Source organism: Arachis hypogaea, chromosome 9 (assembly GCF_003086295.3).
Source record: "Arachis hypogaea cultivar Tifrunner chromosome 9, arahy.Tifrunner.gnm2.J5K5, whole genome shotgun sequence".
NCBI lineage: Eukaryota > Viridiplantae > Streptophyta > Magnoliopsida > Fabales > Fabaceae > Arachis > Arachis hypogaea.
Window position 1 is genome coordinate 11,548,575 of NC_092044.1, and position 18,111 is coordinate 11,566,685.

Genomic DNA, 18,111 nt, shown 5'->3' on the forward strand with positions numbered 1-18,111 from the left:
GGAAGTCAAGCTTGATTAGTGCAGCCTCTTTTTTCCTCAGTTTAAGCCAACTAACTGTTTCACACGCAATAAGCGCTCCGTCATGAATTTTCCTTCCCTGTACAAACGCACTCTGGGTCTCTCCTACTAATGCTGGCATCACTGATCTCATCCTCCTAACTAGCACCTTCGAAATAACCTTATACACACACCCCACCATACTGATCGGTCGCAAGTCTTTAATCTCCTTCGCCCCTATGAATTTAGGTGCTAACGCCACCCAAGTGATATTAGCATCCGCCGGTAGCCTGGTCGTCTGGAAAAACCCCATCACTGCAGCCGTGAATTCAGAACCAATCTCATCCCAGCATCTCTTAATGAAGTTCATGTTGTATCCGTCACACCCTGGGGCCTTGGAGGATTCACAGTCCCACACAGCCTCTCTGATCTCTTCGCCCGACGGCATCACTTCTAAGGCCATAGCATCTTCCTCACCTATTTGTGCCACCAGACCATCTCTGAAACCCACAGTAGGAGAGTCTTCCTGATTGTATAAATCCTTATAAAACTCTCTGATAGCAACCTTTATTCTAGCCTGATTCCGAACCAGCCTGCCATTAATAACCAGAGTATCAATCCTATTGTTCCGCCTTCTTGCTGAAGCTATATTGTGGAAATATCTTGTATTCCTGTCCATATCATTCACATGCCTAGATCGCGACATCTGCTTCTAGTGTACTTCTTTCCTCACATACCATCGCTCACAACACTTAACCAACGCCTTTCTTCTAGCCTCCAATGTTCCATCATATACTCCATTGCTGACCATATCATCAATCCTCTTGATCTCTTCCTCAAACTTTGTAATCTTCTTGTCCATGTCACCAAAATTTGCCTTATGCCATCTTCTCAGTGGTTCTGTCAGCCCCTTCAATTTATCTGTGAACTGCAGCTCTCCCAGTGCTCTCCACTCCTCCTTTACCATCCTGAGAAATCCCTCATGCGTAAACCATGAATCAAGACTCCGGAACGGCCTGGGACCTCCTCTCAGCTTCCTACCCTCCACTATTAGTGGGCAGTGATCTGACAAACCCCTTGGTCCCCCTCGCAAATGTGCCTCTGGGAACTCTTCTAGCCACTCTAAGCTGACCAGAACTCTATCTATGCGACTGCAAGAATGCCCGCGAAACCATGTAAACTTCCGATCGGTGAGCGGTAAATCCACTAAGATATTTTGGTCTTTCTGTCGAAGTTTTCGTTAATAGAAGGAGTATAATCTCAACCCGCCCCTAATCATCACCAATATCTACTACCATTCTCTACATTCTCTCTTTCTGCTTTTTATCATTTTTGGCCACCATCATCACCAACATTTTGTTTTCGCTGCACTATTCCACTGCCATTATTCTTCTTCTTTTTGACCGAACTAAAACCATGAAGCCATATTTCTCCTCCTATATCTCTGTTCACCATTAGCAATTTCATGCCACTACGGCTACTCTCTCTCCCTTTTTCTTCTTTTTATCCTCACAATCCCTCTCTCACTAGCTTGTCCTTGTCTCTATTTGGTTTTGGGTTAACACTCAAATTCATCCCTGAAAGATCACGCGATCTTCATTTTCGTTCCCGAATGATTTTTTTAATCAAATTAGTCCCTGAAAGATAAACTGTAAGTAAAATTAGTCCTTCCGTCAGTTGGATGATGACGTGTCAGTTAAGTGCCACGTGACATGATGACGTGACACGTGGCATCACGTGTCACTTGACATGTAAAAAAGTTTTTTATTAGTCAAAATAGTCCTTGAAAGTCTAAACGTAAGTCTTTTTCATCCCTCAAATTTTAAAAATTAGTCAAACTAGTCCTTATATAATTTTTTTATTTTTTCTTCAGAATATTAAATTTGAAATATTTTTTTATACTACTAATTTTAATAGAAATGTAATTGACAAACAAAACATTAGTAATTGTATCTTTTCTTCTTAAAAATTTTTTCAATAAAATTATCTCTCTCCTTTAATTCTTCTCAAAATCTCTCTTATTCTTTTCAATTCTAAAATATTTTTCTTACATTATTGCATTTTGCTGGAATATATAGATATACTCAAAATTGAAATGTATGTATTTATTAACCTAAACAAAATTATATGCTCAAAATCAAAATTTATGTATGTTAACCTAAACAAAGTTATACCACTATTTTTTTCTACTTCATCTTTTTTTTTTCCATTACGGTAACATATAGGATGTAATGGTAGTGATACTTAGAGTCAAAATTCAAGAAGATCCACAAATTTTACTTCAATTCCTATATAAACCGGTAGTGATAAACCAGTTTTTCAATTATTCAGTTTTACTATATACATTAAATAATAATAAAAATCATAATTTTAAAAAATTTAAAAAATTTAAAATTTAAAATAATTACTATATTATTTAGTAAAATTTAAAATATTAAATTTTTAAATATATAATCAACAATAATTTGATAAAATCATTTAAATAAAAAAATTCACATAAAAACTTACAATTTAAAAATGTAAAATTTTAAAATACAAATGACAAAATAACTTTATAAAATTTAATTATTTTTATTATTTTATGTAAAGAGAATTTTGTTTATTAAGGTTTAAAAAATAATATTAAAATTAGTAGTATAAAAAAAATTATAAATTCAATATTATAAAAAAATTATATAAGGACTAGATTAACTAATTTTTAAAATTTGAGGGATGAAAATGACTTACGTCTAGACTTTCAAGGACTATTTTGACTAATAAAAAACTTTTTTACATGTCAATTGACACGTGTCACTGACCTGCCACGTGGCGTGTCACGTCATCATGCCACGTGGCACTTAACGTGACACATCATCATCCAACTGACGGAAGGACTAATTTGACTTACAGTTTATCTTTCAGGGACTAATTTGATTAAAAAATTCATTCGGGGACGAAAATGAAGATCGCGTGATCTTTTAGAGACAAATTTGAGCATTAACCCATTTGGTTTCACACTGAATTCCAAATCTGCATTCCAAGTAGAAAACTTTACATCGAACAAATTACAACACCAACGCACCCATAATCACCAAATCACTCTTTCACATAAAAATCGATTCTTTAAATAAATATCTATACTCAATCATCAAAATCTAAAAAAGGACAGCTCGTAAGATCATATCCCAAACCAAATTCAAGTATTTAAATAGATAAAACTAATCAATTGAAAAGAGGTGACAATGGATTGATACAGTGATAACAGAAAATGGTAGTAGATGTTAGTGATGATGGTGGCAAAAAATAATATTGAGGAGAGTTGGCCTAGTGGTATTCTGGTTCGCATAGAAGAGGAGAGGATAGGGATGGCAAAACTCCCCAAGACGCGGGATTCTTGCGGAGACTGCTCCGAATGAGGATCCGACTGTGAGAAATTTTCTCCGCGGGGATAGGAATGGGGAATAAAATTCTCCTGAGACAGGTGCGGGACCCGAGTGGGGATCCCTGCCCCATCCCCACTAATTCCCGAAATTCATAAATTTACTGAATTGTTCTTAATAGTTTATTTCTCATATATGTTATTTAGTCTTTTCACATACATATGTATATATATAAAAACTCAAAACTCCTAATTCACATTTGCATAACCCTTCTTCAATTCAGAGATCCCTAATGCTGTCCATACTCCATCCAACCTCTCTACAGCCACCCTTTCACCACTCTCCCTTTTCACCGCATCGTCACACCTCACCGTGCCATCACCCTTACCGCGTCGTGCTCTCTATTTGCGGTGTTCCTTTCCGTAACTCTGCCGTCGTGTCCATTCTCCTCTCTGTTGCCGCGTCTCCCACCTCGTCCACTGCTCTATCTTCTGGCTTGCTGTTGCGTCCCTCCACTGCGTCATTTCAAAAGAAGCCACCATCTTGTCCTTTAGACTTTTTGTATTAAAATCTTTCTATTTTTGTATAAGATGGATACTTGCAACTCTATTCATATGTAAATTAATAATTAGTTAGAACTATCAGATAGATGGGGAATGGAGTCTCCACGGAGAATGGGACCCTATGGAGAATGGGAATGGGAACAATATTTTCTCACGGCGGAGAACGGAGACGGAAACAGGGAGCAAATCTGGGAACGGGGATAGGAAGTAGGGAGGCATCTCCCACCTCCGCCCTGTCCCGTTGACATCCCTAGAAGAGGAAAAAAAAAGAAGAAGTAATTTATCCATTAAATTATTGACTTAACAGTCCACGTAGGTAAGATCCATTAACTCTGGATAAAGACATTAATAGAAAAAGCAAAATATCTCACGGAATTAATTATTAGTGGTCGCGATAAGACTATACTTTTATTTTGTTAAGAGACGGAAAGAAATTTCATAAATTTATTAGGGGTCGGGTTTGAGGTTTCACTCAAAATTATAAATATATAAAAAGGGAAATTAAAACAATATGGTTACTTGGTTTTATGAGCAGAAGAATGATATGAACAGAAATTTAGACTCTGATATTGTATAAAATCTAAAATTATTTATAGCGCGTAGAGAAGCAATCTCCTTTTTTTTTTTTGTTAGTTAGTTTTCCAAATTCTAATAAAAAGTATTGACCCAGATCAAAATCAAAATTGACCCTTAAATTTCTGCTTTATATATAATAATTTGCATAGCAAAATTTCTGAACTACAAATAAAGTTTAGTACTTTATGTACACTTACTCCCTGCATACTAAATCACTAATTCCCCTACACCTTTCAACTTCACTACAATTAAACTCAACTGTCTTGAAACATTTCCAACAAAAATATTCAAAAAAATCTTGCAAATCATTAAAAGGATACGAAATCACATGAATTAACCAATAATTTTTCACATTTTTTTTATTTGTCACTCCCAACATTTGGTATATTCATAATACAATGTATCTGAAAATTAATTCTTTGTATCCAGATACATGAATCATGATATACCAAAATGTTACCGTGACAGATAAAAACAAATGGAAGAAGCTAAGACGATGGAGATCTTGAAAAGAAATGTCAAATCCTATTTGTTCTGTGTAGGATTTGGGACACTTGATGGTGCTTTCCTCAAACCTTGATCCACAGCTTTCTTGGTCTGTTTATTCTTGCTTCCACCACTAATAATTAGTTTACCTTTGACTTTGTTGGAAACAGAATCAAGTGATGAAGATAGCAATAACTTCCTTGACAGAGTTGGAGAGGTTTGTGATTGTTCATGTCCGGAACAATAAGAAATAGAGGAGAACAAAAGAAGGTGAACAATAATAATGAAGATCAAAATAGAAGCTAGAACTCTCCACTTGATGATGATCTTCATGAGAAATTTGAGAATGTTTTTCAATAACAAATTGGTAAAGATGCTAGGTACTAATAATTTTGAAGATGGATCAGGTTTATATATATAGATATATGAAAAGGCATGAGTGTACCTTCTCCACGTGGTTCACCATGCTTTTTTCTATATAATACATGAATGCAATGTCCTATGGGGAATAAAAAGACAAATTAGCTGCTTATGCAACAAGGTTTTTGAGTTCTGATATTAATAACCACTCTGGATGCAGGGATTACTTAATTGGAAGATGTTAGTTTCTAGTTTTCAGTTAATAATACTATTGGAAAATACTACCAGGATTTTAGGCTGCGTTTGTTTACAGAGATAGGACACTAAGATACGGACATAAGATATAAAATCGTGTTTGGCAGAAGAGACATGGATAGAAACAATGTGTCTAGAGACACTGAATTAGTGTATTTTGTGTTCATCCTAATAGGAAGGAAGGACACGGAGACACTAACAAGAGACACAACTTATTTTTTATTTTTTCTTTCATTATTCTTGTTAATTTTTTATAATTATATTTTTATTGTTATATTTCTCATCTCAAATTTTTTGAATGAAAAAAAAATAAGAATAAATTGAATTTTCATAATTTATTCTAGTTTATCATCAAACAGAATATAAAAACACAAAATTTTGTGTCTCTGTCTATTAATGTCTTATCCTATTCTTAGTATTTTGTCATGTCTTATTCTTTAAAACAAACGCAGGATGTGATAATTGCCATTATTTTTTTTATAGACAATGGAGCATAAAGCTCACGAAAAAGGAAACTAAACAGAAATTATGTTAGAAAATGCGATTCCAATAAAATCTACATAAAAACTTAAAAAAAATTACACGAGGAAATAGAAAAAAAATAACATTTCGGCTGAAATTCATGTTCTTGTTATTATTAGGTTTTGAATAAAAATACAACTATCGTGATTTTTGACAACGATTCTAATTATGTTTATTATATTGAGAGTGTAATTTTTTGCATATATGCAACTGACAATCAATTCTTTTAATTTTTTTCTTAGTTAATGTCGTAAAATATAATCTCTTAAAAATATTAATAATGACTACAAATTACAAATCTTGCTGGTTTCTAATACTTTTCTTCTTTAAATGAAATCGAAAAAAAATCATATGAAAGAAGATATTACGTAAATTGAATAAACTATACTTAATAAGTTTGATAGTAAGTCAATATCCCTTAATTTGTTATATGTTATCAACAGTTGATGCGTGATATATTATTAAGTATAATTTTATTTGAATTATTAAGAAAAATTTGATTTAATTCTATAAATTAAGAAGTATTTGATATTGTCAATTTCAAAAAAATTTAATTTATTGATAATGTTAGGAAGGTAAAATAAATAGTTTAAATTTATTTTATTTAATATTTATAAATTATAATAATAATTAATAAATATTAAATAAGATAAATTTAAGTTATTTTAACTATTTTTTATTTTCTTTCAAAAATTATTGTTAATTTATTTGAAGGGAAGGATTTAGGGACGGTACTTATTCCTTGAATTCAAAGCTCTTTTACCAAGTTGGATCAGGGATCATGTGGAGCATAATTGACTAATGCTGATTACATGATGACTATAATGAAATCTTCAAGTCATTAAACTATGGAGGATTCATGTGATAACACATGTGTATTTGAACTAATCGCCTTCTAAATCCACATGTTCACATCTTTGCCAATATACCCATCAAGAGGTGTAAACACCTTTTCCTTGGGGGATACAAGTTTAACCAACTTAATTAGTTTAGTCAATTCACCCTTTTATTTATAGACCTGTTTTTTTATAGACAAAAGAACAAATTTTTCAAATAAAAGAATCAATTTTTTATATATTTTAAAAAACAAAAGTGTTTCATGTAAAATTAAAATTAAAATTAATCACCAAATTAATTATTATGTAAGTGTTTCATCTATTTAAATAAGTATTGGAGATTCGAATCTTATTTTGTGCATGCAACAATTTATTGGCCAACAACAAATTCTTAATGAAGTTCAGATCTATTATTGTAGAATAATGAAACTTACAAAAGATGAATAATCAAACTTATTTATAATAATATAATAAATTTTTTATAAGACATAAAATATGTATTTCTATATATAGTAACTAATTAATAGTTGATTTTTTTTGTGTACATATAACATAATAGTTATAAATAATGTTATACATCTAACTATTTAAGTCTTTTTATAAACTAAATCTAACCAAATTAAATAATAAGACTTAGAATAATGCTATTTATAACTGATTTTTGTTGATGTTAAATCAACTTAGTTAAACTTAGTTAACAAAAATACTTTTTTTTTACCGAAAATAAAGAGACTCGAATCCGCAATCTCTTAGATAAATATAAGAAAATTATGCAATTTGAGTTATAACTTATTAGCAGTTAACAAAAATATTTAAATTTATAGTATTATTCAATTGTTATACAAATTCTATATAAAGTTACTAGAATTCCAAATAAAAAGTGGGAAAGAGTTAGTTTTCAACTTATTTTAGCCCGGGAAAAAAAAATCTAGTGTACAACTACCTTTAAAAAATAAGAAACAAACACAGTTAGTTGGTATTTATCAATTATATTTTGTATATATTAAAATTTGTCACTAATATAAAATATATATTAAAAATAAGTTAAATAATATATGTATTTATATATAAATATATAATTATTAATTTTAATAACTAATTTTAATTTAGAGATACCATTTTTGGTACTTATATTTAGCTTTCTTGATCATGGCTAATCATTTCCGTTTTGTCATCTTTCACCACTTTCAAACTGCTTCTATATTTTGAGTATATAATCATGTGGAAACCTCTTGCAAATTAACTTTATAAGATGTTGCTCAATAAACTAAACTAGAGCTATATATTGTTGCAATTTTTAAACCCAACTATGCTTAGCTGGCTTGTCAGACCCATATGAAAATACTGTTGCTCCATGGACAATTTATAGCTGCAATTTTTAAACCCTCAATTTTTGTTTCTCTTCTGTAATCAAGATTCTTCTTGTTTTGCCAAGATTGGAAGAGTAGTATATAAACTAGAAATACATCTCCATGGAAGATTTTTATTCTAGCTCGCTCACATGACAAACCCCACCAGTTCTAAACCATATTGAGGATCAATAATAATTTATACGGACTGTAGCATAAATAAACACCAAACTTAGAAGCTAGTTTTGACTTCCTAGTTCCTTGTTCCTACTACACAAAAGTTGAATGTATATCACATTCATGTCTTATTGGTTAAAGAGATAAATACCAAATCAGTATTCGAAAGATTTTGACGCTAATAAAATGGTACTTAATTTTTGTTATTGACAAAATAATATCTAAAACATTTTAAAACTTGACAAAATCACACATCTATAAAAAGATGACGTCACAGTGAACGAAAAACGCTGATGTAGCTGTCGTAGGAAAACTTCGATGATGTCAGAGAACTTCGACAACGTTTTCGACTCTTCTTCTTCTTTGCTATGGCGGAAGGAAATGTAGCGGCAAGGTGCTGCAGCGGCGAGGTGCTGCCATGGCGGAGGGCACGGAAAAGACGCAACAATATGTTGAAGAAGAAGAAGCGGCAAACACAAGAACGTGACGAGGTACTTTCATAATGGAAGAGAATGCGAAAGGGACGCAACTGCATGTTGAAAAAGAAGCGGCAAACACGAAAAACGTGGCAAGGTGTAGCGGTATGCCATGGCAGTCTTTTTCTTCAGTTGCCATGGCGAAAGGACACACAGCGGTGTATTAAAGAAGTAGAAGCAACGAACACGAAGAAGAACGGAAATGTCGCCAGAGTTCTCTATCATTATTAGAGCTCTCTTCTAACGGCCCCATCAGCATTTTTTGTTCACTGTAACATCATTCTTTGATGGTTAGTTGGATAATTTTGTCAAATTTAAAAATTTTTTTAGGAATTATTTTGTTAATAATAAAAATCAGATACTATTTTATCAGCGCTAAAATCGTTTGAGTACCAATTTAATATTTACCTCTTTGAATAAATTACAATGAACACTCTTGAAATTTGGTAATATTATGTTTGGTATTTCTTGATTTTTATAAATATACTAGTTTCTTCTAACTTTAAGTGATAACAATTAATATATTTGTATTCAACACACTGATCTGCTATATATTTTGTTACGGATTTAATTTGAATATATTAATAATTTATTATATATCGCTGATTTTACAACTAAAATGTGTCATATGTCATTTTTTCATTGCAATTAAAATCAAATTTTTTTCCCAAAATTAAAGAATTTTCCTCTCTTCCTTTCTAATTTTACAACCAAAATGTATTGCATGTCACTCTCTCATTGTAATTGAAATTAAGTCTTTTCCTCCAAAATTAAAGAATTCTTCCATTCTCCTTACTAATTTTACAACCAAAATATGCCACATGTCACTTCCTCATTACAATTGAAATCAAATCTTTCCCTCTAAAATTAAAGAGTTCTCCCATCCTCCCTCTTTCTTAGCTTTCTCTATTTCTTTCATTCATTCAACCACTCTATCTATTTTATATATCATTATCAATATCAATGATGTGCCACATGTCACTTCCTCATTATAATTGAAATCAAATCTTTCCCTCTAAAATTAAAGAGTTCTCCCCTCCTCTCTCTTCCTTAGCTTTCTCTATTTCTTTCATTCCTTCAACCACTCTATCTATTTTATATATCATTATCAATATCAATGACTAATTACTAATTTGACAATCAAAATGTGCAATATGACATTCTTTAATTGTATTAAAATTAAAATTAAAATATTAAAATTGAAATTGAAATATACTTATATTATAGGGCAAAAAACCCTAATAAGCCAAGGCAAGTTTCGAATTACGTAAATAAGCCAAAAGCAAAATCGTTTCAGCAATGAGCCAAGGCCTATTTTAATGTAATTCGAACCAGCTTGGTTCGAACTACATTCCTTAATAAATCGAACCAGTGTAGTCCGAATTAGGATGAGAAAATGTTGAACGTAATTCGAACCAATGTGGTTCGAACTCAAATTGCACATAATTCGAACAAGGGTAGTTCGAATTACACCTACGATAGCTAACCATGTAATTCGAACCAACCTGGTTCGAATTACCCTTCTCGTGGCTTCATTAGTAATTCGAACCTACCTGGTTCGAATTACTCAAGATTCGGCTATATAAGGAGTTCGAATCAGCCTTATTCAAACCATTCCTCCTTTTCCCTACCCCACCAAATCCCAGAGAAAATGACCCAGATTCTCTCCGACGAAGACCTGAACGGAATACTCTGCTGATGACGGACGATCCGGCACGGTTATATGGCTCGGACGGAGTTGCTCATATAGCCGGGGTCATCAACGACGAGGTTAGTACAGAAATAACTTCGTGCTAGCGGTATATGTGACTTAGTGGTTTTGCATTTTGTAAACCCCGCTAAAATCGGTAAATTATTAGTTAATAAATTGAATTTTAATTAGGAAAGCTAAAAATACAAAACTAATATTAAAATAGGATAGAGCTCGTCGAAACGAAAATTTTGATACCAATTTCGAAAATTTGGTCCAAAAACGGACCGGAAGGGCCAAACCGGTTGAACCGGGGCCCAAACCGGACCCGTGGGTCCAACCGGACCCAAACACTTAAATGAGGCCGCAGCTCTTTTCTTCCTCACAAGCTGCTGCGACGCCATTACAGCAAGGGAGGGAGAGGAAATTCACAAACCCTCACCATTCCTTCCAACTACCATAACTTCCTCATCCAGGCTCCGATCGTCGCACCGTTTGCGGCCACGTGTCGGGCTCGTCGAGCTCTTCAATTATATCCAAACAAAATAGTAAGTGAATCACGTTTTCCTAACTCCATTTCTGCTGGTATATGAATTTTGGGTTTAAGGTTTGAGAAACTCAATTCCTTTATGATTTTTATGTTTTAGGGGTCCACTAGACTTGATTTCTTGTGGGTATTGCCCAAGGATCAGTGGGTAAAGGTAAGAGATCTCAAACCCTAATAAAATTTCTGAATTTAGGCATTTGGGTATTGAGTTGTTATGTTTGGATGTGTTAATTGTGGTTTAGGTAGTGTGTATGTGAATGTTGATGCTTGTTGGAGGCTTGTTGGTGATCAAGCTTAGTTTGGGGCTATTTGATTGAGTTTGGAGGGGCTGTAATTTTGAGTTGTGAGGCTGCCTTGGGTGAACTAAGTGATCGGCCAAGGTATGGTTTAAGTTTCGCACGTTTAATATTTACGGTGTTGTGAAAACTTAGGTTAGAAGAACCATAGGATAAGCTGAATTGTTAATGGCATTTAATGAGTAGCTTGGTATTGTTGTTAGTATAATTTTTGGTGAACATATATTGGGAATAGGAGGCCTTGAGGTTATTAATTTTATGCCCTTGGACTTGCTTATGATGGATTGTGTTGGTGTTGGTATAGATTGATGATTATGGTTGATGTTTGTTCTTGAAAAGTTGTTATGTGAATTGATGGTTTAATGCATGTATGAGAGTTGATGATGGCATTAATGGATTGGTAATATGTTGATGGAATATTGTGTGTGAAAGGTTGATATTGCATAAGTGGAATGGTAATTGTGAAGTGTTGTTCATATATATTCACATATGATTTATGCTAAACGCAATCTAAGATTATGGCTTATTGGATTGGTTAAAAATAGCTTGAAATGGCTGTTGATGAGGTAGAAATGGAGGTGTTAGCAAATGTATGTGTTATAGGTAAGGAATTGTGAATGTGGTGAAAATGAGGTTTTGAAAGTGCTTTTGTAAAAATGATTTTGGGTGAACTTTGAAGGTCCATAATTTATTCCACAAATTCTTGTTTGAGTTGTGATTTGTTGCAAATAATAGATGGGTTTAAAACCTTTTGATTGATATCAACTTTGTGGAAAATGGAAATTTGTGGAGAAAGTTATGGACGTTGCAAGTTTAGTGTTTAAATCTGAGTTCAAGGTGACCAAACCGGTTTTGACTATTTTTAAACCAATTTTCCATTTCTAAACCTCTATTTTCTTCCCTTTAAGGCTTAAAGTATGATTCTAGGTCCAGTAGATAAAAGAAGCTAGGAAAACAAAATAACTTGAAGGTGAAGAAAGTTGTAAATAGTGGCTTTTATGAAGAAAATAAGGATGTTAATGAAGTTTAATGTTAAAGTTTGATACTTGATGATGTATTGATGATAATTGCCATGGCTTATGAATAATGATATCTGAGATACGAGTTTTCCTGAGTAAGAACCGTGGCTCGCCACCACGTGTTCCAGGTTGAATCTCGATACTCTGTTGACCCTACGTCGTAAGGGTGACCGGGCACGTATAAATTTCCGGGTATAGATAGCCCCCATTGAGTGATTATATGATGATTGAATGTGAACTCTATGCATAGACTCTTGGGGATGCGCGATGGGGGACAGTCTAAGGTTTTCGGACTTGTCGGGTTGGCTGAATAACCGACAGATGGGCCCCATCAGCCGTAGGACAGGCATGCATCATATGCATTTGTTTGTATTGATTGCTATGCATTTCCTGGGTATGCCTAATTGATATATATTACCTTCTATTTGTTATACTTGCTATTTGTACTATTTGATCATTACTTGTGCGTGAGGTTGTTTGGTTGCTTGTTTCTGTTGCATTCTGAATGATGAAAGGATGGAGGAAACGGAGGAAATGGTTTGTTGTTAGGTTAAGTTTGAACTTGAGTAAGTTAGGCAGATTTAGAATACCTACCCCTGTTTATGGCTTCTGTTTAGTACTTAAGTTGGATAATCGAATAACAGAGTTCCAGGATTGCCTATGGCATTCTCAGGACCGTATTTCTTATACGTGTGGCACTTTTACCATGCTGAGAACCTCCGGTTCTCATTCCATATTGTATTGTTGTTTTTCAGATGCAGGTCGAGAGGCTCCTCGCTAGGCGTCTGGATTCTGGAAAGCGAAGTAGTCCTTGGGTGTATTTTGGTTTCTATTTGTATATATGTATATATGTGTAGCTTACTCTCCAAGTAACTTATGTATGCTACTCTTCTTAGAGGTTGAGGGAGAGATAGGAGTTTACTTTGGTATTTTGGTATATTTTGGGGACACTTATGTATGTTTATATGTATATATGTATCCTCCGGCCAGCCTTAGCTTCGCAGGCTGAGTCAGAGGCTAGTTATGCTGTTCCTTGGCTTTTCTTTATCCCTTCGTTTATTGTTTTATCATGTTCCTATTAGGTTTCTTAGCACGCAAGTAATCCTATTCCTTGAGCGTTGCGCTTTTTATTTTGCAATTTTTGTTTACCCGCTTTGTTTCAAAGCTCCTAGTATATTATTTCTTTCAGTATTATATGTATATCCTTACTATTAGAGGTCTGTAATACCACACGACCTCTGTTCTATGACTTAAGCGTAAAACACTGTGTAGTAGGGTGTTACATTATGGTATCAGAGCAGTTCGTTCCTATAGAGCCTGAGGACGGACTGATTGTGCTTTTGTGCATTCTCTGTGTATGTGTTTATGTGCTATTAGGATATCTAATTGATATATGTGGCATAAACGTTCATGAGCATGCATTTGGGACTTAAAGCACTGAACTTGAGATATTGAGACTGATCAACTTGATATCACTTGTTTGGTGTGTATAGGGACCAGATGTCTACTCGCGGACGCGGACGCGGGCGAGGTAGAGGCCGAATAGGCAATGCCATGCCTGAGGCATCAGGAAACACTCCTAATCTTATAGACTTCATGGCTGCATTAGGCAATATGGCAGGGTGCAGCAACCAGGAAGGGTATACACTACTTCTTCTATAGGCGCTGAGGGGTCAGAGGCATTGATCCGAGGTAAATGTGAGATGGCGGGTAAAACTTTGAATGCTTTGTTTGATTCTGGAGCTTCACATACTTTTAGTGCATTTGAGAAGGCTGATGAGTTAGGACTGAAAATAGTAGTACTGGGGTATGATTTAAAGGTATACAATGCTACCCATGAGGCTATGGTGACTAGGTTAGGGTGCCCCAAGTTCTTTTTCGAGTACAAGGGCGTGATTTCGTGCATAAGTTAATTTGTTTGCCGATGACTGGTCTTGATCTCATTCTGGGATTGGACTGGTTATCCAAGAACCGCGTTCTATTAAATTGCTCGGCAAAAACAGTGTATTTTATGCCTGAAGACACTGAAGGGCCGGTTATAGTGAATAACTACTACTTGAATTCCATGATAGTGAACTATTCTGGGGCTGAATGTCAGGGGATATTGTTGCTAGCTGCGGGTGTTTCGGGTGATGATCAAGACTTAGAACAAATCCCAGTTGTGTGTGAGTTTCCGGAGGCGTTTCCTGATGATATTGATGAATTTCCACCGAAACGGGAAGTTGAGTTTGCTATTGATTTAGTACCTGGGGCCGGACCAATCTCGAGTGCTCCTTACAGGATGTCGCCTTTGGAAATGGCCGAATTGAAGTCTCAACTGAAGGATCTGTTGGGTAAAAATTTTATCCGACCAAGTGTATCGCCGTGGGGTGCGCCAGTATTACTGGTGAAAAAGAAAGATGGAAGCATGCGCTTATGTGTTGACTATAGGCAGCTAAATAAAGTTACAGTGAAGAATAAATATCCGTTGCCAAGGATTGACGACTTGATGGACCAATTATAGGGAGCCGGTGTGTTCTCTAAAATTGATCTACGATCCGGATACCACTAGATAAGGGTCAGAGATGAGGACATTCCCAAAACTGCCTTCAGAACGCGCTATGGTCACTATGAATATACCGTTATGTCCTTTGGACTAACTAACACTCCGGTGATATTCATGGATTACATGAACAGAATTTTCCATCCATATCTGGATAAGTTTGTTGTTGTGTTTATTGACGACATTCTTATCTATTCTAAGACCGAGGATGAGCATGCAGAACACTTGCGAACAGTGCTACAAATTCTGAAGGATAGGAAGTTGTATGCCAAGCTATCCAAGTGTGAGTTCTGGAAGTCTGAGGTGAAATTTCTTGGTCATGTGGTGAGTAAGCAAGGAATAGCAGTGGATCCTGCTAAGGTTGAGGCGGTGATGAATTGGGAGCGGCCAACTTCAGTGACGGAAATCAGGAGTTTCTTAGGCTTGGCGGGTTATTATCGGAGGTTCATTAAAGGGTTTTCACAGCTCGCTTTACCCTTGACTAAGCTAACCAGGAAGGATGTTCCTTTTGTGTGGACTCCCGAGTGCGAGGAGAGTTTCCTTGCCTTAAAGTAGAGATTGACTACCGCCCCTGTATTAGTGTTGCCTGAGCCAAGAGAACCATTCGAGGTGTACTGTGATGCGTCCTTTGAAAGGTTTAGGATGCGTGTTGATGCAACATCATAAGGTTGTAGCTTATGCCTCACGTCAATTAAGACCTCATGAAAGAAACTATCCAACTCATGATCTGGAACTTGCGGCCATTGTCTTTGCCTTGAAGATTTGGAGGCGTTATCTCTATGGAGTGAAATTTCAAGTCTTCTCTGACCATAAGAGTCTAAAGTACCTATTTGAGCAAAAAGAATTGAATATGCGTCAGAGGAGGTGGATGGAACTTCTGAAGGATTATGACTTCGAGCTAAACTATCATCGGGAAAAGGCGAATGTAGTGGTAGATGCCTTGAGTAGGAAATCCCTATGTGCTGCTTGGATGATGCTAAGAGAGGAAGAGTTGTTGAGAGCCTTCCAAGGATTGAAACTGGGAATCAGAGAGGAGTTTGGGACTTTATGCCTAAGCCAGTTACAGATCTCAAGTGACTTCAAGGCTGAACTGAGAAAGGCTCATCAAAATGACCAAGAATTGTATAAGATTTTGCCGGCGATTGAGAAAGGCAAGCAATGGAGAGTGTCAGAAGATAGAGATGGGTTGTGGAGGTTCAAGGGCCGGATAATTGTGCCAGATGTCGGGGATTTGCGACAGAACATATTGGAGGAAGCACATAAGAGCGGATTCTCTATCCATCCTGGAAGCACTAAGATGTACCAAGACTTAAAGACGATGTTCTGGTGGTCAGGAATGAAAAATGATGTGGCATTATATGTTTCTAAATGCCTAACTTGTCAGAAAGTTAAGATTGAACACCAAAAGCTAGCAGAAACCCTTCAACCTTTGGAGATTCCACAGTGGAAATGGGAGAGCATTGCTATGGATTTTGTATTGGGCTTACCAAGAACTCAGATCGGTTGTGATGCTATTTGGGTGGTTATAGACCGACTGACCAAGTCAACTCATTTTCTGCCTATTCGGATAAGTTGTTCTATGGAGGAGTTAGTGCGCTTATATATAAAGGAGATTGTGAGGTTACATGGCGTACCTTCCACCATTGTATCGGATAGAGATCCTCGCTTTACATCACGGTTCTGGGGTGCATTTCAGTGAGCTTTTGGCACTCAATTGAGCCTAAGCACTGCCTATCATCCCCAAACGGATGGCCAATCAGAAAGAACAATCCAAACCTTGGAAGACATGTTAAGAGCTTGTGTTTTGGATCAACCGATGAGCTGGGATCGATATATGCCTCTGGTAGAATTTGCTTATAACAATAGCTATCATGCGAGTATTGGAATGGCTCCATATGAGGCTTTGTATGGAAGAAAATTCTAGTCTCCATTATGTTGGTACGAAGTAGGAGAAAAGAGCTTGATAGGACCGGAAATGGTAAGTGAAACCACTGAGCAAATAAAGAGAATTCGGAGTCGAATGCTTGAAGCTCAAAACCGTCAGAAGAGCTATGCTGACCGAAGACGAAAGCCCTTAGAATTCGAGGAAGGAGAACACATCTTCTTGAAGGTTACTCCGACCACTGGAATAGGGAGGTCCATCAAAACCAAGAAGATAAATCCCCGCTACATTGGGCCATTTGAAATCCTAAAGAGAATTGGACCAGTGGCATATAAGATCGCGTTACCACCACATCTTTCGAACCGGCATGACGTGTTCCACGTATCGCAGCTTCGTAAATACACTTTTGATCCTAGTCATGTCCTAGAGCCGGAATCAATCCAAGTGAGAGAAGACATGACGCTTCCAGTAACTCCGGTTAGGATTGATGATACCAGCACCAAACGTCTCCGCGGAAAGGAAGTTTCTTTGGTGAAAGTAGCTTGGAGTCGGGCTGGTATTGAAGAACATACCTGGGAGCTTGAATCAGAGATGCGAAAGGACTACCCACACCTCTTTTCAGGTAACTCCCTCTGAATTTTGAGGACAAAATTCCTAATTAGGTGGGTAGGATGTAAACCCCGCTAAAATCGGTAAATTATTAGTTAATAAATTGAATTTTAATTAGGAAAGCTAAAAATACAAAACTAATATCAAAATAGGATAGAGCTCGTCGAAACGAAAATTTTTGATACCAATTTCAAAAATTTGGTCCAAAAACGGACCGGAAGGACCAAACCGGTTGAATCGGGGCTCAAACCGGACCCGTGGGTCCAACCGGACCCAAACACTTAAATGAGGCAGCAGCTCTTTTTTTCCTCACAAGCTGCTGCGACGCCATTACAGCAAGGGAGGGAGAGGAAATTCACAAACCCTCACCATTCCTTCCAACTACCATAACTTCCTCATCCGGGCTCCGATCGCCGCACCGTTTGCGGCCACGCGTCGGGCTCGTCAAGCTCTTTAATTATATCCAAACAAAACAGTAAGTGAATCGCTTTTTCCTAACTCCATTTCTGCTGGTATATGAATTTCGGGTTTAAGGTTTGAGAAACTCAATTCCTTTATGATTTTAATGTT

The 18,111-nt window shown here is 35.9% G+C and overlaps 1 protein-coding gene and 1 long non-coding RNA gene across 2 annotated transcripts; both read left to right on the plus strand.

The window, feature by feature from the left end:
* The first annotated feature begins 11,032 nt into the window (after positions 1-11,032).
* Positions 11,033-13,555, plus strand: LOC112712905 (uncharacterized). The gene is made up of 4 exons (XR_003157963.3): positions 11,033-11,194; positions 11,294-11,347; positions 11,436-11,573; positions 13,264-13,555. It is a non-coding gene; the product is annotated as an uncharacterized lncRNA (long non-coding RNA).
* A 3,470-nt stretch (positions 13,556-17,025) lies between these two features.
* Positions 17,026-18,101, plus strand: LOC140175054 (uncharacterized). Its single transcript, XM_072201958.1, has 2 exons — positions 17,026-17,488; positions 18,076-18,101. The coding sequence occupies exons 1-2, from the start codon at positions 17,026-17,028 to the stop codon at positions 18,099-18,101; spliced, it is 489 nt and encodes a 162-aa protein (XP_072058059.1).
* Positions 18,102-18,111: the final 10 nt, after the last annotated feature.

Excerpts from the sequence above, each read along its gene's own strand:
- LOC140175054 (XM_072201958.1), top strand. The coding sequence starts at position 17,026 with ATGGTAAGTGAAACCACTGAGCAAATAAAGAGAATTCGGAGTCGAATG. Across the intron at positions 17,489-18,075 it reads AGTAGCTTGGAGTCGGGCTG|GTTTGAGAAACTCAATTCCT; the intron begins GTATTGAAGAAC and ends TTCGGGTTTAAG.